At 38.9% G+C, this 23,786-nt stretch overlaps 1 protein-coding gene across 1 annotated transcript in view; it reads left to right on the top strand.

The window, feature by feature from the left end:
• Tango6 (transport and golgi organization 6 homolog) overlaps positions 1-23,786 on the top strand; it is a 168,574-nt gene that overhangs the window by 119,076 nt on the left and 25,712 nt on the right. Inside the window, exons 16-17 of the mRNA XM_048792418.1 lie at positions 13,110-13,261; positions 22,062-22,175. Coding sequence (XP_048648375.1) covers positions 13,110-13,261; positions 22,062-22,175 — 266 coding nt within the window. The remainder of the gene's footprint in view (positions 1-13,109; positions 13,262-22,061; positions 22,176-23,786) is intronic.

Raw genomic sequence — 23,786 nt, 5'->3', positions numbered from 1 at the left:
CCCTTTTTTTTTGTATTGGGGATTTAACCAGGAGTACTTAACCACTGAGGCACATCCCCAGCCATTTTTTATATTTTATTTAGAGACAGCATCTCTCTAAGTTGCTTAGGGCCTCACTGAAGCTGGCTTTGAACTCAACAATCCTCCTACTGCCTCAGCCTCCCTAGGCACTGGGATTACAGGGGTGCGCCACCACGCCTGACCTGGGTCCCTTTTTTAGTCACTGATTTAGTTAAGTCAAATGCATGTTGTATCCTTTGACCATTTCACACGTTTTCCCCCCCACCCCTTTTTTAACCAAAAATATCTGAAATCACACAGAAAGTACACTTTTAAGGAAAGGAAGGACATACTTGAACTAGTTAGATTACAGGGGGGTTTTAAAAACTTTAATTGAGATGCCAGAGCCTAGAAAGATAAGATTAAGACTCAAAGATCTACAGAAAAAGACTCCACTCTACTTCCATCTGACCCAGGAGAGGAAATGAAATAAAGAGCCGAAGAGGTTTGGATTGGACTTACAAAAAAGCTGGAGCACAAAGGTTTTTAGATTCTGGCAGGAGGTCTTAACTCTCCCTTGCTTAATATTTGTCAAATGTGGTTTGATGCAGCCATACCTACAGATGGGATATTGGACCAGATGGCTCATTATGTGTAGAACCTTCAGGAATCTAAATCTTTAATAAATTTCTTGACTCTGTTAAAAGACTTTTAAATTACACTAATTTTTTTAATAGAAGCACTAAAAACTATAGTGTTTTAAAAAATGTCTCCCATTAAACTGCCAGCTCCAAAGTAGTAAAGACTGAAATTAGACTGTCATCATTCTTTACTGATAAATAAGGAAGCAAAGATCTGTCAGTGTTGGGCACATTGACACACACCTGAAATCCCAGCATCTTGGAAGGCTGAAGCAGGAGGATTGCAGGTTCAAAGCCAGCCTCAGCAACTTGGCAAGGCCCTAAACAACTTGGTGAGACCCTGTCTCAGAATTTTTAAAAAGGACTGGGGATGTGGATCAGGAGTTGAGCAACTCTGACTTTAATACCAGGTCCCCCCACCCCGTACCCCCTGCCGCCACCAAATGAGTAGGGATGGAGCTCAGTGGAAAAGTGCCTCTGGGTTCAATTCCTAGTACCAAAAAAATAATAATTTTTAAATAAATAATAAAAAAAAGATCTGGTAGAGCAATGCTAGTCACAAAGCAGTGAGAAAGCTTTGGGTTCTGCTTGACTAGGGAGGGCATGACACGGTTCCTGCAGCAGACATATTACCAAAGAACCTGGGTCTCCTGCAATCCTTGTGAACTGTCTGTGAAATCAGCTCCACGCCTTCAGGCTCTGAACTTATGGAAGGCAGAGTTGTGTTTCATATCAGCTTCTGTTTATGCACATAGACCTCTTCTAGTATGTGAATATTTTTATATGAGTTGTTTCTTTTTTACCAGCTTCATTGAAATATAGGTTTTCCAGCCTTCCTTCTTCCCCTCCCACTCAATAATCACTTACCTTAGAAAAACAACTTTATTGAAAGATAAAATTTATATGCCATATAAGCCATCTATATAGTGTACAATTCAATGTTGTCTTTTTCATTTTCATCACCTTATTACCATACCCATTACCAGTAAGGCAATCACTAATCCCCTTCCCCACCCCACCCACCCCGTCTTTCCCACTGAGCTATATCCCTTTCCCTTTTTACTTTTTATTTTGATAAAGGGTCTTGTTGAGTTTCTGAGGCTGGCCTTGAATTTGCAATCCTCTTATCTCAAACTGCTGGGATTACAGGCATAGGCCACCACACCCAGCTACTTTCTAAAGGTTTACCTATAGTAGACATTTCATATACATAAAATCACATAACACATGGTTCTTTTTGACCAGCTTCTTTCACTTAGCATAATGTTTTCAAAGTTCATTTATGTTGTGGCATGTATTAGTACTTCATTCCTATTAGGGAGTAAATAAAGCATTGTATAGATAAATCACATTTTTTAATCAATTTATCATTTGACAGATATTTGAATTCTTTCCACTTTTTGGCTATTATGAATAAAACTGCTGTGAACATTTGTGTAAAAATTTTCATGAAGTCATGTGTTTTCAGTTCTTTTGAGTATATACCAAGGAGTGGAACTGCTAAGCAATATGGTAGCTCTATGTTTAACTTTTTGAGGAGCTGCCAAATGTTTTCCAAAGTGGCTGCACTATTTTACATTCCCAGCAGCAACGAACGTATGAGGAATATAGTTTTTATTGCTAGTGTTTGTTATTGTCAGTGTTTTTTATTATAGCCCTCTCAGTGGTTATGAAGCGATATCACACTGTGGTTTAATTTGTGTTTCCCAAGTGATTAATGATATTGAGCACATTTTCATGTGCTTACTGACCATTTGTATATCTTCTTTGGAGAAGTGTCTGTTTAGATCCTTTACTTTTTTTTTTTTTTTTTGGTACTACAGATTGAACCTAGGGGCGCTTCACCACTGAGCCCCATCTCCAGTCCTTTTTATTTTGAGATTGAAAATCGCTAAATTGCTTAGTCTGGCCTCGAACTGGCAATCCTTTGGCTTCAGTCTCATGAATCTCCGGTATTATAAGTATGAACCAACACGCTCAGCCCTTTGCTTATTTTTCACTTGGGTTATCTTCTTTTTATTGTATTGTAAGAGTTCTTTATAGATTCAGGAAACAAGTCCCTTACAGATAATTATTTGCAAATATTTTCTTCCATTCCATGGGTTGAGTTTATCACTTTCCTTTGTTTTGATGGTCTTAGGGAACCAAACTCAGGATCTTGCACATGCTAGGCAAGTGTTCTACCACTGAGCTATGTTTTTAGTTTTGCCATGCTAAAGATTGAACCCCCAGCCCCATCTCCACCCCCCCCACCCCGCTTTTTTTTAATAGGCTGGACATTTTGTTTTGTTTTGGTGCTGGGGATTGAACCCAGGGGTATTTTACCACTGAGCTACATATCCAACCCTTTTTTTTTTAATATTTATTTTTTAGTTGAACACAATACCTTTATTTATTTATTTTTATGTGGTGCTGAGGATCGAACCCAGGGCCTCACATGTGCTAGGCGAGCTCTTTTCTGCTGAGCCACAACCCTAGCCCCCATCTCCAATCCTTTTTATATTTTATTTTGAGATACAGACTCACTAAGTTGTTTAGGGCCTTACTAAGTTGCTAAGGCTAGCCTTGAACTTGCCATCCTCTTGCCTCAGCCATCCCAGTTGCTGGGACTACAGACATGCACCACTGCATCTAACAATAATAAGTTTTTTAAATCAGGAAATGTGAGCCCTCTTTTTTCCCATAAAGATTATTTGACTTTCCTGAGTCTCTTGCATTCTTATACAAGTTTCTGCAAAAACAACCAAAAAAAGGGTGACTAGAGTTTTGAGTAGGAATTGCATTGACTCTGTAAAACAACTCTAGGATATTGTCATCATCACAATATCACACCTTCCAGTCCATGAGCATGAAATATCTTTCCAGTCTACTTTTCTTGCAACAGTGTTACATTTCCTTTCTTAACTTTTTCCAAAGTATTTTATTCTTTTTGATGCAAGTGTAAATGAAATTTTTTTCTTAATTTCATTTTCAGATTATTTATTGCTAGTCTCAATATTAACTTTTGGCACTTGGTAGCAAGAACTGAAGAGATTTTTTAGGATATGTTAGTTGCATGAGGTAAAGTAAATTCCTTTCAAACATGTGATAAGAATGAAAAGGTATCATCATTTCTGAGTTGGTCAGGCCTCATCGTACAACATCTATGAATTGATGACCTGCTTGCTCTATGAATATTGTAGAAAAAGACTCTCTTACCAAAGAATCTAGAAAGTTTTCAGTCATTCTGTGCATCTTATCATTCTATTTACTATCCTTGTTAAGTAGAGCAGTGCTAGTACTATTTGTGTTAACATTCATTTGGAAGAGAGGTTCAATCTCTAGAAGAGTATCATACCATTTGGCTGGAAGATTAGTGACTTGGCACTTCGAAGAATAAGGGTACACTAAAGGCTTTGCAGTAGAAATGGTCCAGCTGGAGGTTAATAATTGAGTTCTCCACACAAACTTTATTCTTATCAGGAACAAAGATTTCCACCCTCACTGAACACATGTATAAGTTCTAACTTACCAAACTCAAACAAGAATATTTCTCTAATTAACCCCTTCCTTGCTTTAAAAAAAAAAAAAAGGCATTATCTGTTCCCCTCATTGTTCAGATTTTTAACATCATGCCCAGTCTGTGATTTGATCCTGCCTATTGTGATCATGGTCACCTCTCAGTGTGCCCTTTGTTGCAATCACCTGATACAGCTGCTGTTTTCTTAATATGTCATCTGTCTTACTGTCTCTTACCACCACCTTGCTAATATGCCTCTGCTGACACAGTGCATCTACCTGAAGCACTCTTATTGTCCATCACTATGAAAACTTTTTAAATTTTTTTTTAATTTTTTAGTTGTAGTTGGACACAATACCTTTATTTTATTTATTTTTATGTGGTGCTGAGGATCAAACCCAGAGCCTCGCACGTGCTAGGCATGCTCTACCGCTGAGCCACAACCCCAGACCCCCCATGAAAACTCTTAACCAGTCTTTAAGATGGTTTTTATGGAGCCAGGCATGGTGGCACACACTCGTACTTCCAGTGGCTTGGGAGGCTGAGGCAGGAGGATCACTAGTTCAAGGCTGACCCAGGTAATTTAGTGAGACCTGTCTCAAAATAAACGGTTTTTCTTTGTTTTTAAGTAAATAAAGCTAATTTTATTTTTTCTACTTCTTTGAGATTCCTGGGACTTAAAGATAGGAAAGCTACATTGAAAACAAAATAACAAGACCAAACCAAAAACTTAACTTGCAAAACTGGAAAATTCAGAAAGTAGAAAAAAAGATGAAAATGTTACCTGTAATTTCATTATGCTAGAATAAATTTTATGAACATTTTGACACATTTTTTTCTTTTTTTTTTTTTGGTTTGCTTTAGTAATGCACATTTTTAGATAGTTGGAGTCATGCTATACATACAATTTACTGTTTTTTTCCTTAAATACAATAACATAGAAAGCACTTGTATAGCTCAGTGGTAGAGTAAGTGCCTGGCATGTACAAGCCCCTGGGTTAAAATAAAGTTTTTTTTAAAAGGCTGGGGATGAGCTAGTTGTGGTGGTACACGCCCATAGTCCCAGCAGCTCAGGAGTCTGAGGCAAGAGGATCACAAATTTCCACCCTTACTTCCACCCTCACAACTTGGTGAGACCCTGTCTGAAATAAAAGTTTTTAAAAAGGGATAGAATTTGTCTCAGTGGTTAAGTGCCCCTGGGTGGTTTAATCCCTGGTACCAAAAAAAAAAAAAGAAAAAAATGTGTCAAAATGTTCATAAAATTTATTCTAGCATAATGAAATTACAGGTAACATTTTCATCTTTTTTTCTACTTTCTGAATTTTCCAGTTTTGCAAGTTAAGTTTTTGGTTTGGTCTTGTTATTTTGTTTTCAATGTAGCTTTCCTATCTTTAAGTNCCAAAAAAAAAAAAAAATGCTGGGGATGTGGCAAAATACTCCTGGGGGTCCAATCCCCATTACTGAAGAAGAAAAAAAAATTGTTTATGGGGTTGGGGGTGTAGGTCAGTGGAAGAGTCCTTGTTTAGTATGTATACACAAGGCCCTAAGCACCACACCCATAAACCAAATTATTAGATGCTGCCTCCTCCTTGTAGAGTCTTCCTCCAAAATAAACCAGCTGCCCTACTGCTCCTATTACTTTCATGGTACTTGGTACCTCTAGTTTTCTAGAAGTAAGGACAAAAATCTCTTGTTTCTAAATCTCTGGTGCCCATGGAGTCCTTCGCCCATTGTAAGTTCAAATTAAATGTTTTTTATTGAATTGGCTAGATGGAAGGACGTTTTTACAAACTGAAGTTTGGAGATTAAATTCTAATAGCTTTTAGGGAATCTGCAAATTCTCTAAAATAACTTTAAAATTTTTATATTTTCATTTTAATGATAATTCTGAATTCCCTGGATCATTATAATCAAGTTGCACTATACAATTTCAGTGCCTATGTTTGTGTTTGAGAAACATTGGATTAAGACATTACGTAGAATGTATATAAACTTCTGATTATAGAGCAGCACTGACTGGAAGTGATCATTCAATCTTAGGAAAACAATTTACCCAGCTGCCCTGTAGCTAGGAATATAGGAAATCCCCTTAGTTATTTCCTGTTAGTAGATAGGAGAGAGTTGTTTAAAAAAAAAAAAAAAAAAAGTTTTTTTCTGTATTTATTTACTTTTGTCAAAAAAAAAAAAAGAAGAAGAAGAAGAAGGGAGAACCACCTCTGCCCTAAGATATTAACAGAATTTTATAAAAATTATGTAAGAGTATGGCCAAAGTGGGATTTTCTTTCTCACTCAGTTTTTCTCAGTATCACTTTTTTTTTTTTTTGCCCCAGTACTGGGGATTGAACCCACTAAGTACATCCCCAGCCCTTTTTTAATTTTGAGACAGGGTCTTGCTAATTTCCCCAGTATGGCCTCGAAATTGTGATCCTCCTGCTTCAGCCTCCTGAGTGTCTGGGATCACAAGCATGTAACACTGCACCCAGCTCTCATCACTTTTATGACCTCTTTCAGTGAACTAAGGGAGTGGCTGGTCCTTGAAATCATCAGGTTTCCTGAAGTGAAAGTGTTAATTCATATTTGATATTGATCCTTCACTATTTATCTCTGTTGCAAGTCATCTCATACACTTTATGGAAGAAATAGGATCTGATATGCATAAATGAACGTATTAATCTAAACTTCAAAATACCATTGAAAAGCTTGATGAAAAATCTTTTGAATCCTAATTTGTTAAAAGAATCTTTTCACAATGTTGTAATTGAGACTGTGATAGATTAAAATTTTTTCAGCTCTCTCTTTTCACTATGTACTTAATTTTTCACCTTCCAAAGCAACTTTTTTTTTTTTTTAATCAAATTTGTTCAAACAAATCTAGATTCTCCCCTGGCTTCCCTGAACACGCAGCTGTTTGATTCTCAGTAAGGTTGATTATTGCTGACTTCTTGAGAAGAACTGGAAATGCAAACAGCCAGTTGTTTGTATTAGCATTTTATAAAGTAAAACTATTGGAGCTAAACTATAATAAACCCCATTGACTAGGACCTAACCAGTTTTCTTGCTTTTTTTTTTTGTACCAGAGAACCCAAGGGCACTTTACAACTGAGCCACATCCCTATTCCTTTTTATATTTTGAGATGGGGTCTCACTAAGCAATTAGGACCTCACTAAGTTGCTGAGGCTGGCTTTGAACTTGCTGTCCCAGCCTCCTGAGTCACTGGATTACAGGCATGTACTCTAGGCTGGTTTCTAAAAGTGGACTTAGATTTACTGTTTCCTAGGCTGTTTAGTAATGCCTGAGAAAAAGATGATGGTGTCTCCAACTTCAGTTTCATGGATATCTCTTAGCCTAAATATTGTCTGTAGTACAAATGGAGGTAGGGAATGTGTAAATCAATATAGTTTTTTAAAAAATATTTATTTTTTTTAGTTGTAGTTGGACACAATACCTTTAGTTATTTATTTTTATGTGGTGCTGAGGATTGAACCCAGGGCCTCGCATGTGCTAGGCAAGTGCTCTACTGCTGAGCCACAACCCCAGCCCTCAATACAATTTTTTATAAAAGTCATATAATATTTATATTTTTAAGGAGACAACAGAATAGTAATGAGTGTTCACCTTTGTTTGAGGGCATGTGTGTGCCATCTTTCAGACAAAAGCTCTTGAAAAGGATCTTGGAATCTGGCAGTTCAAATAAGTTTACACTGAAGCATAGGAACATCTTATCTGGATAAAGAAAAAGATTTAAAAAAGAGAGAGAGAGAGAGAGGGAAAAAAAAAACCCTCTTGGATGGGATCATGATAATTTTGGTGATTAATCAGGACCTAAGAAATAGTGGGTATCCCAGGGCCCCACATTTTAATTCATAATTAAACGGGTTGCCCAAGAGTTGCAAAATATGCTCAGCATAAACCTCTTCATGCAAGCTGGTACTGTAAATAATTACTCACCTCTTTTTCTTTCTTTTTAAGTAGGTTAGCAGATGTATAAAGATGACTTAGCTCTTTGGGAAAGTCATATGTATATATGCTGATGTGGTAGGAGTCCTGTTGTATACCAAGTTATTGTTTCAATAAAAATTGTAATTAGAAAAAAGGAAAGTAAACTCGGTAACTTTTCTGGTATTTTTGTATTGGTAGACATAGAACTGACATAGAAGGGTTCTACAACTTTAAGGATCATTTCAGTTTTCATGATACATCAGTTAGAATGCTTTTGGCTGCAGATAACAGAAATTCCCGAGTCAACTGGCTTAATAAGGAATGAATTATTACATTTGACAAAAAGTCCAGGATAGGTAATTGTTCCACTCAGTGACATTTGAGACCCGTATTCTTTTCATCTTATTGCTCTGCCAACCTCGATTTATAGACATTATCCTCTAGTCCCCTATGGTTTCAAGTTGGTTATAACAACTCTAAGGCAACCCTAACTCACGTGTCCTTGTGTGATTTTTCTCAGTCTTGCAGCAGACTTTCTGTTATACCTTATTGTCCAGAACTGGGTCACATGCCCATCCCTAAACCAGTTAAGGCAAAGGGACATGTGTGCCATGATTTGCTTAAACCGACAGAAATCATGGCTGGGATCACAGAAAGGGGTGGTAAAAGGTTAGAGTGCTGTTTGAAGAGTGGGAGAATGCCAGTGAGATAGACACAACAAAATTTGACATATAGGGATTCCTAGAGCCAAATTACAAACTTTTAATGTAGGATTTTTAAATTCAGTACCCCTGTTGAATCGCAGCCCTGGGATCCCTTCTCTTTGACCAAGTGTATTTGTTTTATTTTCCATAGAAGCCTGGTCAGGGGAGCTCCTTCCTTGGGACTAGGGTAAATACAGTCTGTAGACACCAGCCACACAGCAGAGTAGAGTAAAGAGGAAAGATTAGTCAGAAGCTAGCAGAGCCCCAGAAAATGGGGGCAAAGCTATAAGTCCCCTAAATAACAAGAAGTTTGAACAAGGATGTGACAGATCTCATGTATGTACGTGAAGTCCAAAGGAGATCCAATCTGCAGAGAACAGGATAGCAGGATGCTAAAAAATTCAAGGTAGATGCAGTGAGCACTCAGCTCTTCCAGTCTAGTACTTAGAAGACAAGGTAGCAAGTGGCTGCAGCTACAATGTAAGCTGTTGAGACGCCAACCCTCTTGCTAGCCCTTCTGGTTCTTAGGTGCAGTGTGGGTACAGGTTAGTAGTCAGTACAGTTGGATGGACGCCCATTTTGAAAGGAATAAAGAAGCTCATGGAGGCTGGGGATTTGGCTCAAGTGGTAGCGCGCTAGCCTAGCACGCATGAGGCACTGGGTTCGATTCTCAGCACCACGTAAAAATAAAATAAAGATATTGTATCCACCTAAAACTAATAAATAAATATTTTAAAAAAAGGAAAAAAAAGAAGCTCATGTAGTGGGGCTGGGATTGTGGCTCAGAGGTAGAGTGCTCACCTAGCATGTGCGAGGCCCTGGGTTTTATCCTCAGCAACACATACCTATGAGTAAAAAGTAAATATTAAAAAAAAAAAAGAAGCAGCAGCAGCTCAGGTAGGGCCAGGATTGACATAAATGGAACATTAGTTTGTAGTTTTGTTAGTATAATGGGTATGCTCTTATATGATGAGTCAATATAGGAAACAACAATATTATAAATGTCTATTGTCTACTGTTCTCCTTTCCCCCAGGTCATCATGCGACTTGTTCCTTCAGGTCTCCTGTGCTGAGAACTTTTCTCAGAGCCCTCACCTCCAGCTCTCAGTAACCGCCCCCTTCCATATTTTACTTCACAGCCATGGTTTCTTGTCTTTTTCCTCCACTAAAAGTAGGCTTCATGAAGATAGGAGCTCCATTTGTTTATTCATGCTATCTTATCTCAAGTACCAAGAATATGGGTAAAATATTCATTCCTCCAACTAAGATTTGCTGGATGAATGAATGAGATACCTCTTGGTATTCTTCCTAAATTCTTTCTCTTCTAGTGAATTGATGTTCCTTCTTTTATTGGATAATGAGACCTGTGTTTTCTGTTGCCTTTTGGTCTTAGCTACTAGGAATTACTAAATAAGTTTTATGTTCATTTGCAATAACCATCCTTTGCTTACAATGTCTGTACTCCTCTCACCCATCGTATAGCTTTTAAAATATTTATTTTAATGATGCATGGTTTCAATATTACTTATTGTGAGTTGCCTCAAATCTTTCGTGGAAAAAAATGAAGAGTGTATAATTGTAACCGAACTGACTGACTGAAGGGTACCAGAAGAAGAAGTCAAAAAAGGAACACTACATTTTGGGAGCTGGGTGAATAAGATAATACTGTCTCTGTTATTAATAGAATAGAAACCAGAGCAAACATTACTAATAAAGGTATCTCTGTGTCACCATTTTGGTACATTTCCCTCTTTTTTTTTTTTTTTTGCTTCATCAATTTTTGGGTTTTTTGTTTGTTTGCTTGCTTTTTGGTTTTGTCTTTTTAATTAGCTTTAAGAGACATGTGTCTGTCTTGCTTATAACTGGTTTCCTGGAGCATAGGACACTATCTGGCACATTGTACAACTTAATAAATATTTGATAAATTAATAAATTAGGCTGGTGATGTAGCTCAGTTGAAGAGGACTTGCCTAGCATGCACAAGGCCCTGGGTTCTGTCCATAGCACCACCCCCCCCCCAAAATAATAATAATAAATTAATTTAGGCTCATGTGTTGGCACATACTGTAATTTCAGCAACTTGAGTAACTGAGGAAGGAGAATCACAAGTTTGAAGCTAGCCTTAGCAACTTGGCAAGGCCATAGGCAAGTGAGACTCTGTCTCAAGAAAGAAAGGAATGAAGGAAGGGAGGAAGAAAAGGAAAGGAAAGAAAGGAAGAAAGAAAAAAAAGGACTAGGAATGCAGCTCAGTGGTAAAGCTGCTCTGAGTTCAATTCCCAGTACTGGAAAATAAAATAAAATAAATTTAGTATGTCCCTTTTTTGCCATTTATTTTTAAGTCCCTATATTATTAAACATTAACTTGTTTCTCGTGTGTCCTTATCCCTTTCAACCTGTAATTTCCCTTCTTTATGGATTTCCAAAGTTTTTTCATTTTTCTGTGCCTTCCTTCCCAACAAGGAACCTTCTTTTAACCACATCAAACCCTTGCCCCAGGGCTCATGAATATGTGCCTTTTCTTCTTTCCTGGGTCTCCTAGATCTTATTCCCCTGATGACTAAATGATTCCTCACCCTTGGATCACACTTAAAAATTGAAGGGACCAGAGAGATCTTCTTTCTAAATGACTAATCTTCACTTGGTCCAGAGAGGTAAAGTGAATTGGCTGAGGTCACACTGCTTGTTGGCAACAGTCCAAAACAAAAACACACACCTCTTAACTCTGGATCCACATCTCACACCACAGAATAAGCAAGCCCCTTCCTAGCATCAGAAATGGAAAGTACTATGAACAAAGTAGAATATGATTTTCCTTATAGTTGAAAATATGGGATATATGATAGGAGTTAGGTATTAGCGTAAATTTGATCCCAGCTCTTTTTTACTCTTGGATAAATTCTTTAGGCCCTCTTAGTGTATATTCTTTCTGTTTTTTTTTTCCCTATGCATTTGTATATTTAATATAGATATTTAAATCTGTAAGTTTGGTTTGTTAATAGTAACAGAAGTTGTGTGTATTCCTCATACATAAATAGAATATGCTGGTTCTATTGATTTCTTTCACTTAATGTCGTGAGGAGACCTTTCCATGACAGTGCATATACTTCTGTCTTGACTGCCCCACCCCACACTTTTTATTTGCATTGCTGAGAATGGAACCAGTCCCTGTGCATGACCATCTCTGCTGTTCCAGACACCATCCCCTCTCCAGCAGCTTATTGCACTATCTATCTTCCTAACTTGGCCCCTTGCTTCATCCTAGACACACACAGGCCCCACGGCATGTTGTCAACACTGCAGCCAGAGTGATCTCGCACTTCTCTGTTTAAAATCCTCCAAAGACCTCTCGTTTTACTTAGAGAAAAAGTCAAAGTCCTTATAGTGGCCTACAAGGCTCTTCAAGATCCACACCATACCCCAATCCTACACCACTCCTCTAGCCTCATTTTGTGCCTCCTCTGTCCCTCAGGTGTGCCAGGCTTGCTCCTATTTGCCCCTGTTCCTGTATGCCCCTCCCTCATATCCACAGAGCTGACACCTCACCTCCTGGACTGCCTAAATATCCATTTATTGAAGCCTCCCCTTAAAATTGAAGACTGTCTGCATCTCCATTATTCCCTATTTCCCTTACCTGCTTTATTTTTCTCCCCATAGCATTTATGACTCTGTAATATACTATATAATTTAAACTGGAATGTAGGCTCCACAAGGACAGGAAACATTGCCTCCTGCATCCTGGCATATGTGAAGTATCTGAAACAGAACCTAGCACTCACTAGGCCTCTCAATAAATATTTGTCAAGTGAGTGAATTAATTTTACTTCTCCTGGAAGTGCCTGTCTTTCACCTCATTTTGCTTATCTGAACAGTGATAGTATAGGAAATATACTGGGCTGATGACTGGGGTCTAAACTGGAGGCCACATTTGCTATTTGTGTGACAATGAGTAAATGGTAGTTGTGTAGGGTTTGTGAAGGTTTATTAAGCTGTGTATTTATGATACATACATTTTCTTTTATATATATGTGAATTTTAAAATGTTCCCCGAATCCTGACTCTCTGAAAAAAAAAACCTCATGGGGAATATCTTCTTCACATTTTTTATCTCTACATGTAGATTTTTTTAAAGGTAAAATTAGGATCCTGCTTGCTTGTTCACAAAACCATAACATGAATTATTTTTCCAGAGCATGATTTTTAATGGTTGCCCAAATCCTTTGAAAAGTATAAGCATCTTTTGGTATATTATGTTAATATCACTGTTCTTGGAATAAGGAGTTGAAAATTTATTTCAAAATATTTTGATTTCTTCCTTTTCTCTACAGGGGACATGGTTTCAAAGTACAGAGAACCTTTGATCCACACCTTCCTGAGAGGAGTGAAAGATCCAGATGGTATGCACAGGGCCAGCAGCTTAGCCAACCTGGGAGAACTGTGCCAACATCTGGACTTCCTGCTGGGTCCTGTGATCCATGAGGTGCTTCTAATACTTCTTTTAGATTGGGAGTCAGTAGACTTGTGTTCTTTTTCCAGATCTGCCTCCCTGTAAGATAGAACGAGTAAGTCTATTAACTTCCCTAGTCTCTATTCATCTCATTATGTATATTAAAAGCTGTATTGGTTGACCACCTCTAATTCCAAACCCAGACACTCCAAACAAAATCTGGAACTTTTGGAGCATCAACATGATGCCACAATTGGAAAATTCCCCACACCATAAAGTTTTGTTCTATGCAAAAATTTATTTAGAATATTGTATAGAATTACCTTTTGGCTATGTGGATAAAATTCATGAAACATAAATGAGTTTTGTGTTTAGACACAGGTCCAATTTCCAAGATAACTCATTATGTATATGCAAGCATTCCAAAATCCAAAAGAAATATCTGATATCCAAAACAGTTTGGTCCTAACCATTTCAAAGGATATTCCAACCCTTTAGTAAGAATCTCTTAGTTACAAATAACAGGAAGTCAACTTACCTTAAGCAATGAAAGATGATTCACTAGAAATTTATTAGATGATTTATTCTGAGGTAACTAACAGAATTGAAGAAACCTTGAGAAAGGCTTTAGACCTTTACCCTAGGTCTCTGGGCTATGTGTGAGTCTTATCTCTATTTGTAAAAAAAAAAAAAAAAAAACCTCAGGCTAATGCTCTGGCCCTTTTTGGTCACAAGTGCCAAATGAATCAGTTCAGACCTGATTCATACATTTTCTAAAACTAACAATCCTGAACAATATTCAAACATCATGATCTTATTTCTTTATTTTATTTTTATTTTTATTACTTTTTTTTTCTTTTTGTATCCTTAGAGTCTTCCCTTTCTCTGTCTTAAGGGAAGTATAGCATATTGGTGGCATGTGATTTGCTGTCAGAAATTTGAAGAAATTTTTTGGTTTGATTGATAAGAAGATTGATTTGATCTAGAGCAGATTTTTAACATTCAAAAAGTATCATCTTAAACCAGGCATATTGGCCCATGCCTGTAATCTTGGGAAGCTGAGGCAGGAGGATGGCAAATTCAAATTATCTAGCCTTTCTGGGAAGGTGACAGTTGACTAAACACAGCCTCAGCAACTCAGCAAGACCCTATCTCTAAATAATATATTTTAAAAGGGCTTGGGATGGCTCAGCAGTAAAGCACTGCTAGGTTCAATCCCCAGTACCCAGCCTGCCAAAAAAAGAAAAAAAAAGTGTCATCTTTCTGGAAACCTACAGAATTATTGAAAGAAAAATAAATTGCCAGATTCTCTTGGGAATTATAATAAATGAAGGCCCAACTCAACAATCTACTTACCTGTGTTCACTCGAGTGAATGATTCTAAGACTCTGACCATGGTTTCTTGATCTGAAAAATGGGATTGAATTACTGATGGTGTAGTACTGTTATAAGGATCTAGAGATGATATATATGCTTGACGTAATAATTTATTTAACAATTTTTACTGAGAGCCTACTTCATGCCAAGCAGTATTCTAATTACCTAAGATATCTCGCTCTTCAAAATAGACAGTGGTTCCTATCTTTGTAGAGCTTCCATTCCAGTGAGAAGAGACGGACATAAAGGAATATACATAATCAATCAATATAATATGTTAGATAAGAAGTAGAGCAGGAGAAGATGATCAGGATTGTAGTGTTAGGTGCTGGGGAGGTGGTAGTTTTAAGTAGGTATCTAGCCTTTCTGGGAAGGTGACAGTTGAGTAAACATATTTTGATGAGCAGCAAGGAAATGAGAAAAATAGAGTAACCAGTGTCCCTCAACATCTGAAATATGTTAGGCCTATTGTTGGGGGCTGGGACTACAACCCCATTCTTCTGGGGATGGGTAACCTGGTGGAAGACACAATGATCAGTGATTACAGTGACAGCTGATGGAGTGAGTGGTGGGACATATTTGAGTATTGACAGAGATTCCCTGGAGAAAGAGCTGAATCTGGAGAACAAGTTAGGTAAGAAGGTGAGGGTGAGCATTTCAGCAGAGGGAGCAGCATGTGCAAAGGCATGGGGGTGAGGGTGGGGTGGGTGTTTAAGAGACCACGGGAAGATCCTGAAAGTTGAGTGGAGGAGTTGGGGTGGGGCTAGTTGTCAGCAAGAGCTAAGGCAAGAAAGGCAGGCAGGGGCCATGTCATGAAGAGCTTTGTTATTACATGGCTTCCTGGCTCACAGCAAGAATAAAGCACTGCTTATATAATCTTCCGAAGTGAAGTGCAAATAGGTAGAGGGCCATTTGCTTGCCATGAATGCTGACTCAAAGAGCACCATTCACAATCCTCAGACCTGTTTGTCTCAGTGCTCACCTCCAGGTGAGGACTGGAGCTGTGGAGGTATCTGCTGGGCACATCCCAGTCCAGAATCTCTGCCTCACTACTAGATACCTGGACTGTTTCTGCTGTATCATTGCCAGGAGTCTTCACAGTCATTAATAAACTGTAAGCACAACAAAGGCAGAACTATTCTTTATTCACCTTTTTGTACCCCCTAGTACATCGCAGTGCTTGGTTTGTTAGCTGATTGGCATCAAATGAAGAGGAAGGTAAAGCTGGTTGGGAAGACTAGTTCCTACAAGTTTAAAGAATACTCATAATAACAGGAGATGTAGCTCAGGAGTAGACACTTTTCTAGCATGTATGAGGCCCTAGATTTAATCCTCAATACCTAAAAAAGATAAAAAGCAAAAAATAGGACATAATACTCTTCTGAGTGCCTTATATGTCAACTGATCCAATCCTCACAGAGGAAACTGAGTCACAGAGAAACTGAGTAAGTTGCCGCAGGTGGCATGGTTGGAGTTTGAATGTGAGCAGTTAGTTCTAGAACTCATACCTACTCCTCTGTATTGTTTCTCAATAAGTGTTTTCAGTTCCTTTGTGAGATTGCTTTTGTGTTTTGAAAGTGAAGAGCACTGCCATATGAGAAAAGCTTCAGACAGGAAGGGTCATGTAGCTCTACCTTAATAGAGCTTGCTTTTGGCAGTGAAACTTCAGAAGGCAGTATATTCCCTCTGATTTGAAAAACCAGGTGTTTCCATCCCATATAATTTCTGCCTCTTCTTTTTAAATGTTCCTTCTTATGTAGCATCCCACGCTTGCCTTGTCATCAGTGCCAAACCAGCTACCTTGGATGGACTGCAAGTTTGAACATGCTTGGAGGCGTGCCAGTTTTAGCATTTCAGCCATTACTCCTCCTATAGTCAGAAAGCTCTAGCCCATTCACATAGAAAAAGTGGGATTTTTGACATGGCTCTTTAGTAGTTCTTCATTCGTTTATTCATTCAACAAATATTTATTGAGCATGTGGTCTGTGCCAGTTGGGCATACAGCCAAGCCATGTGTGCAATGCTAAGGACCCAGCTGTGAACACAATAAAGTCCCTGTGCTCATGGCCTTAACATTTTGGAGAGGAAAGATATGGAATAAACAAGTAAGCAGTTCTATACCATGTCAGGGATGGTACATCTAATAAGATTAGGGGCACAAAGGGAGCTTGTTGTACATGACTCAGAGGGACAAGAAAAGTTTCACCAATGAGTGACATTTGAGCAAAGACCTAAGGAAGCAAGGGGGTGATCAGATATCTGGGGAGAGAGCATTCCAGATAAAAAGCACAGAAGCCTTGAGGCAGGGAACTTCAAGGCCAGCATACCTGGAGGGAAGAGGGCAAGAGAAAGAATCATAGGAGCTGGCATTAAAAAGGTAGTGGCCAGTGGGGCTGGGGCCCAGCGGTAGAGTGCTCTCCTAGCACATGCAAGGCTCTGGGTTTGATTCTCAGCACCACATAAAAAATAAATGAATAAATAAAATAAAGGTATCATGTCCAACTAAACTAAAAAAAAATTTTTTTTAAAAAGGTATGGCCCGTCCAAATGGTGCCTTGTACAGACTTTTCTTGTGAGTAGGATGAGAAGCCAGAGCAAAGGAGTGAAATGGTCTAACTTATTTTTGATTACTGGGACTTCTTCTATGACAGTTCTTTGAATGTCTCATGAAAACTCTTTAAGCTTTGTAGTCTCAGAAATACCTAACTCAAATGTGCACTGGTGGAGAAGGCACATTAACTTTGAAGAAACTCATCTTTGACTGCAACTTGAAGAAATGCTCCTTTGTGAGACTGATCATGTTCCAGCAATACTAGAGGGCACAGATAATGGACCTAGTCTCTTCCCCTAAAGAAATCTCAGTAGAATATGAAATGGACAGTGGTCCAGAATTATGCAATAGAACAAGCACCAGCGGCTGAGGAAACACAGAGCTGGGACCCTAAGTTAGCATGCCAGGGTATTAGGAAGGTTACATCGATCAGGTGTTAGATAGGAAGATGAGGATGAGAAGCATGATCTTTTTTGATATAAAGTTTGACAAACTACCTACCTCAGTCTTTTCTGACATGATCTGATCTGAAGGTGTTGGCCCCTCCTCTAGCTGTGTAGCACATGAGCATCAGAAGAGAGCTGTCTTAATGTTGAGTGGTTCAGCTGTGGGCACTGTCTGTGCCCCTATAGTGTTGGTTGGTAGGGAGGGAACAAAAAGTACAGGCTCACCCCTTCCACAGTCTTCACACTGGGAATTCAAGTTTTTCTTCTTTGTTGATGTCAAGATTTAACCTGTTTAGGGAGCATTATTTTTCCCCCTAACTTCTCATTCTTGCCAAGTGCTGTGTTGCTTAAAACCAAATCATAATGGGCTTTCATCTTTATCACGTTCTATAACATGTAAATATGATTTAAGTGAAGTGTAGTAAGAGACCTGTCCTCGATCCAACAAATAAGATGTGCCACAGGTGACAAGTTTATGGAGAAGTCTGGTTTTAATACTGTGCCTAAAATTCCACATACCTGAGCTTTGTGGTCTGATACAAAGCTACCACTGTGATCCCACTATGTGATCTAAATTTATTACCAGTTTTGCCACCTTCGGTGTAGTTTCCTAAATGACAGGGCCCACACAGTTTGAGGATTGTCAATACCTGAGCTGAGGAATGGCAGGTGTTATGGGAAACTCCAAGAAAGCCCAAGTAGACACTATAGTTTCTTTCCTGGCAGTGATTGAGTAAGCAAAGCTCATAATAATTATTGATTACACTGCCTTTGCTATTAAGGTTTCTTAGTTCTTGTCCTGGAATTTTCCAAAGTCCATTTTGGGTAATTTGGTATTGGTGGTGGTGGTGGTGGTGGTGGTTGTGGTGGCAGTGTTTCCCCTCAGCCTTCAGTATTAGGCAAGCACTCTACCACTGAGTTTCCCCCCAGCCCTTTTTATTTTATTTTAAGACAGGGTCTCACTAAGTTGCTGGGGTTAGCATAAAACTTATGATCCTCCTGCCTTAGCCTCCCAAGTAGCTGGGACTACAAGCAGGTGCCACTATGGGTAATCTTGCCATTTGTATTATCTTTATTTTTATAGTTCTGATTATGCTTGGTGTGTGCCAGCTGTTTTGGGAGTGATGCTTTTCCTTATTTCTGTTGGCTCCTGTGAAGTGTTAAATTGCTTAAGCTGACCTTTAATGTTTCCAAAGCAGCCATCATCTTTCTGTCTGTGTGGATTTCAGAAGTGGATATGATTTATATGATTTACCCAGTGAAGAGAAAGCCTTCCATAATATCACTTATTAGATTAGGTACATTGACCCTTAGGGAAAGTGTCATGAAGATCACATAGAATCAGATTCTGCCATCTGGGAGGACTTAGAAACAGAGAATGGAAATATTACACCAGTTTATAAATTAGTAAAGACCTTACATCATCTGCCTATCATTCACCAAGGCTTTTAGGAGTGGAAGGCAGTGTTGAGTATGCCCTTGGAGCTGGAGGTGAGAGACTAGCTATGAAGTGACTCATTCCTACTGGATAGATGGAAGAGAGCAGTCTGGCATTCTTCCTGCTTCTAGTGTTAGAAAAGGAGGTCTCTCTTACAGACCTCACATGCAGGAAAGCAGATATGAGCTGGCATGAGTATTGGAAAAGAAGGAGGCTATTCTTACTCTAGAGATATCTGCAAGACCATATTAAAATCCTGATGTCCAAAAGACACTTTACCTGAGCAACACTTGCATATTTCATAGGACTTGGTCCTGGTGGCAGAGGTTTGAGGAAGGTTCATGAATCTCTTCCATTCTCTGGCCTCTTCCTGATTGTCCAAGATATTTCATTGTAGTTGGGCTTTTTACAGTCTGGCACATTAGTCACTGGCAGCCTGTAGCAAGCAGGAGGCCATTCTAGCTGAGTTCAGCAAGGCCTATAATTACCAGCTCCTCTCTCCCCTGTACCTTCAAGATGCTACAGGGATCAAGAATTGGCCTTCAAGGGAAAGCCCTTTGCCAACCAGGACACTTTTGCCTGGATATCCCAATTGTGGAATTAATGTCTCACAGTCAGAGCTAGCTTTATACTGAGAGCCTAGGCAGAGGCATGTCCCACTCAACACAGAGAGGCCAAACAGAGGAGGCAAAGACAGACACAGCAGGGTTCTAGATTAGGAAGCCTTGGTCTGCCAAATGTGGACTCATGGACCTAAGGTAAACAGGCAAACACTTGGGAGCCTCTGTGATGTGATCTTAGGCTGGCTTTCTTACATTAGTTATCAGACAGAATAAGTTAAACTTTAGTGTATCAAGAAGGTCTCTGATCTAGCTCTAACTTGTTTCTCTGACTTCAGCTCTTACCTTGTAAATACTAAGCCTGAAAGTGGAGGTAGCTATTATATTGTTGCCTGTTTGGAGGTGACCCAAGGAATTCCTCTGAGGACCTAATTGCTTCTACCGTTAATGCCAGAGGCATAGATGCTGCTGCTAAGCCTTAGGTTTGGGGTCCCAGGTCAAAGGCAGAAGCAGTTTACTGGGTCTTATTGGAAAATAGCCCCCAACAAATTGAGTTTTCTGGAGTTTCTCTTTCCTTGGAAACTGCAGGTTTGTCTAATAGATGCACAATTTGATTAAATGCCAGTGCATCACAGATGCAATTGTATTTAAGAACAAGCTATTTCTTCTAATCTCTTTGCCACCACTGATTAATTAGATACTTTGAACTATGCCCAACTGTTTGAAAGCTGTGAAAAATACAACCTGCATAGTGAAAATTTCTGTACAAGCCTATTCCCTCATTTGTGCCTGTATTCACTATTCTTTAAACATAATATTTATTTATATGCATTTCCAAACACACAATCTGGCTATTTTCTTGTCATGGTTAAAAATACCTCTACTGGGGGCTGGGGATGTGGCTCAAGCGGTAGCGCGCTCGTCTGGCATGCGTGCGGCCTGGGTTCGATCCTCAGCACCACATACAAACAAAGATGTTGTGTCCACCGAAAACTACAAAATAAATATTTAAAAAAAAAAAAATACCTCTACTGATAGCCAAGAAATACATGCACACAGTAAATCCAGTAACCAAAGTATCTGAGGGACCAGCTGAATAATTTAGACATACCTTTAGATTGTTGCTACATCAGTCATAATTACAAAAGTTGTGCTTTTTCTTTTTAAATCTTATATGAGTACCTTGGAAAAGTTTGTTGTTGTGTTTATTGTTATTATTGTTGTTAGTGGTGTCTCTTTGTTGAAATTTTAGAATATTTTTATGTTTACAAGGAGTTAAGCAGTGATAAAGTGGTTGGTACAAAGTATAGAAACTGTCCATTTTATGACATTATTAGCTGTGTATGTGGCACCATGTTTTGTAAGTACTTCCTTTTCTGTTATACAACTGTCTTTGAAAGCAACTGAGCCCAGAAAGACCTATTCCAAAATGAAGGCCAGGCAGGGAGTCTCTGAAACTGGCCCCTGCTGACTTACTGGGGTATATACTAGATATATAGGACTGGGTGTCTACACATTCATACCAAAGGAGATCAGTTTGAATACTTCTCTATTTCTGTATCCCTGGGTTGAAACTTTTATCAATGGTACGTTCTTTTTTATGTCAGACCTTGAACTATGAAGCCTCCTTAGCTAAATCTCCAGGTTCCTCATTCCCTAGAAGCAGCTATGCTTTGGACTATGGTTCCTTCCTTTGATTTTATGTCCCCAAAGGGGACACATAACAATTTTTCCACTTTTTAAAAATTTTATTTTTGCAGTACTTTGGATTGAACCCAGGGGTACTTTAACACTGAGCTACGAGCTATGTCCTCTAGCCCCATCCCACCTCACCCCACTTTTTTTTTTTTCCTTTCTGGTACCAGGAATTGAAACCAGGAGTACCTAACCACTGAGCCACATCCCCAGCCCTTTTTAAATTTTTTTATTTAAAGAGAGTCTTACTAAGTTGCTGAGGCTGGCTTTGAACTCACGATCCTCCTGTCTCAGCCTTCCCAAACCTCTGGGATTACAGGTGTGTGCCACCACGCCCACCTCCCCCAGCCCTTTATATTTTTTGTTTTGAGTCAGTGTCTTGCTAAGTAGCTTTGAAATTGTGATCCTCCTGCCTCAGCCTTCCAAGTAGCTGGGATTACATCTACCTAATTTTTCCCACTTTTTAAGGAGATATCACATTTGACCTTATATTTTTTGAAATATATAATATATATGTGTATTCCTTCCCCCTCCCTGACATCCCTCCCAAATTCCAAACCAGGTTTTGTCCTTTTCCAGAAAAGCCAGACTGCATCAAGACCTCTACCACCAGATCTCAGCTTCTTTATTAAAGCTGAGGAAACTAATCCATCCCTCTCTAAGCTAGATTGCTCTTGATGAATGTGTAGTAAGTACAGCACAGTTGAAAAGCTACAGATAATTGTGCAATCCTGGTTTTCACTGACTTCTTCCCTCACCCTCCTAGGTGACAACTTGCCTGATTGCTGTGGCTAAAACTGACCATGAAGTTCAAGTGCGCAGAGCTGCCATCCACGTGATCGTGCTGCTGCTTCGGGGACTCAGTCAGAAAGCTACTGAGGTAAGTCAGTTTGTGGTTGTGTGTAACTTCCCCACCTCTTTATTTTCTGTCTTCAGTCTTCCTTTTACAAAGGCAGTCTCAAGCTTTTTCTCTAGATGGACTCTTGAATCCCTGTTGAATTAGTCAATAAGAATTTTGTAGCAGGTATGGTTTGCATCTTCAGTAAAGAATTTCTGTTTCCTATGTAACATGTTGGGCAAACCCAGTAACTCCTGCAGAAAAAACAGAGCATGAGTTTACAGACTGAGGCCCTGAATCCTGGCATTCTCCTCATGGGGGCGGGTTCCAAGGTGAGCTGGCTGGAACACATTAACCCTGCCTCTGCAGCCTGAACTTCAGTGACTTGTCTTCCTGGCATATTTCATTGTTCATGCTGAACTACTGAAGGGCTTAATTTAAGATGTTTCCTTTCTAGCTTTAAGTTCAGGCCATGAGATTTTCATTGCTGCATAAATTAAACTTTCTTCCTTCTTCAAGTGGGTTTGGCTGAGTTTCTCCCCAGTGCACGACCAATACAGGAAGGAAGTTTATATATCCATATGTGTGCTACAACTGAGTTACCTCAAAATTAATTTTCTTCTTGATTTTAATGGAAACTCATTCCTAGTTGATTTCAGTTACAATATTTACATTAATAATTCACTTCCTGGCATCCACAATGCATTTCTGTGGCTTGCACATCAGTATTTAACCAAGTGTTGGGGAAGCCATTATAAGAGTGATTGTTTTGTCACAAACAAAGCCTTTATTCATGATAGAATTTTACCATATCAAATGCCTGATGCCTGTTTGTAAAAGCATGAACTCATTAGTTATCCTCCTTTCTTTCCTACACAGGCACATTTTCTCTGTAACTGTCTACTTACTGTTGTTTCAGCTCAGACCATTGAATTTCCAAATAACCACTCCCCTGATCTTTATCCTCAGCTGCATTTCTCTCCCTTCTGCCTTGTGTAGGTTAAGGTTTGTATTGAATGAGTTTATCTGGTGTGAATATGTTCAACTACAAATTATAAAAACTCCAATACAATGGCCTAAACAAGTAAGGATTTGTTTTTCTTATTTCATAAAAAAATACATAGGTAGGTGCTGTTCATTAGCAGCTCAATGTCAATAGAGCCAATATTTCTATAATCTTCACGGCCTTTGTTTCGTGGGGACAGAATAGTTGCTGCAGCTGTGGCCATTGTAGCCCATAAAAATAAATAAGAAGGAAGATAGGAGAAGGGCACTTTTATATCCTTTTTTGGGGAACTAGAATAGGTTTCCTAGAACCTCCCCAGGTGATTTCCAAAACTGTCTCATATAATTACTCCTCACCACGAGGGAGCCTGACAATGAATTTAGCTGGGACATCTCTGCTCTGAACAAAATTCAATTTTCTTTAGCAAGGAAATGGATATTGGAAAGGTGACTAATAATGACACAATAGGGAAAGGGGAAGAATGATCTGACTCATAGGAACTTCTGTAGAGGTAGAATTACTCAGAAACTGGGAGCTCTCACCTGGGGGTTGGAGGCTTCAGTTTGTCATCTAGGACTTTGATCAGGACAAGGATGTATGGATCACACCTTGATAATTCTTTCTTTTTTTTTTTTTTTTTTTTTTAA

The sequence above is a fragment of the Marmota marmota genome, unplaced genomic scaffold (genome assembly GCF_001458135.2).
Source record: "Marmota marmota marmota unplaced genomic scaffold, marMar, whole genome shotgun sequence".
NCBI lineage: Eukaryota > Metazoa > Chordata > Mammalia > Rodentia > Sciuridae > Marmota > Marmota marmota.
Note: the sequence above shows the minus strand (reverse complement) of the source record. Positions and strands in the feature narration are given on the sequence as shown.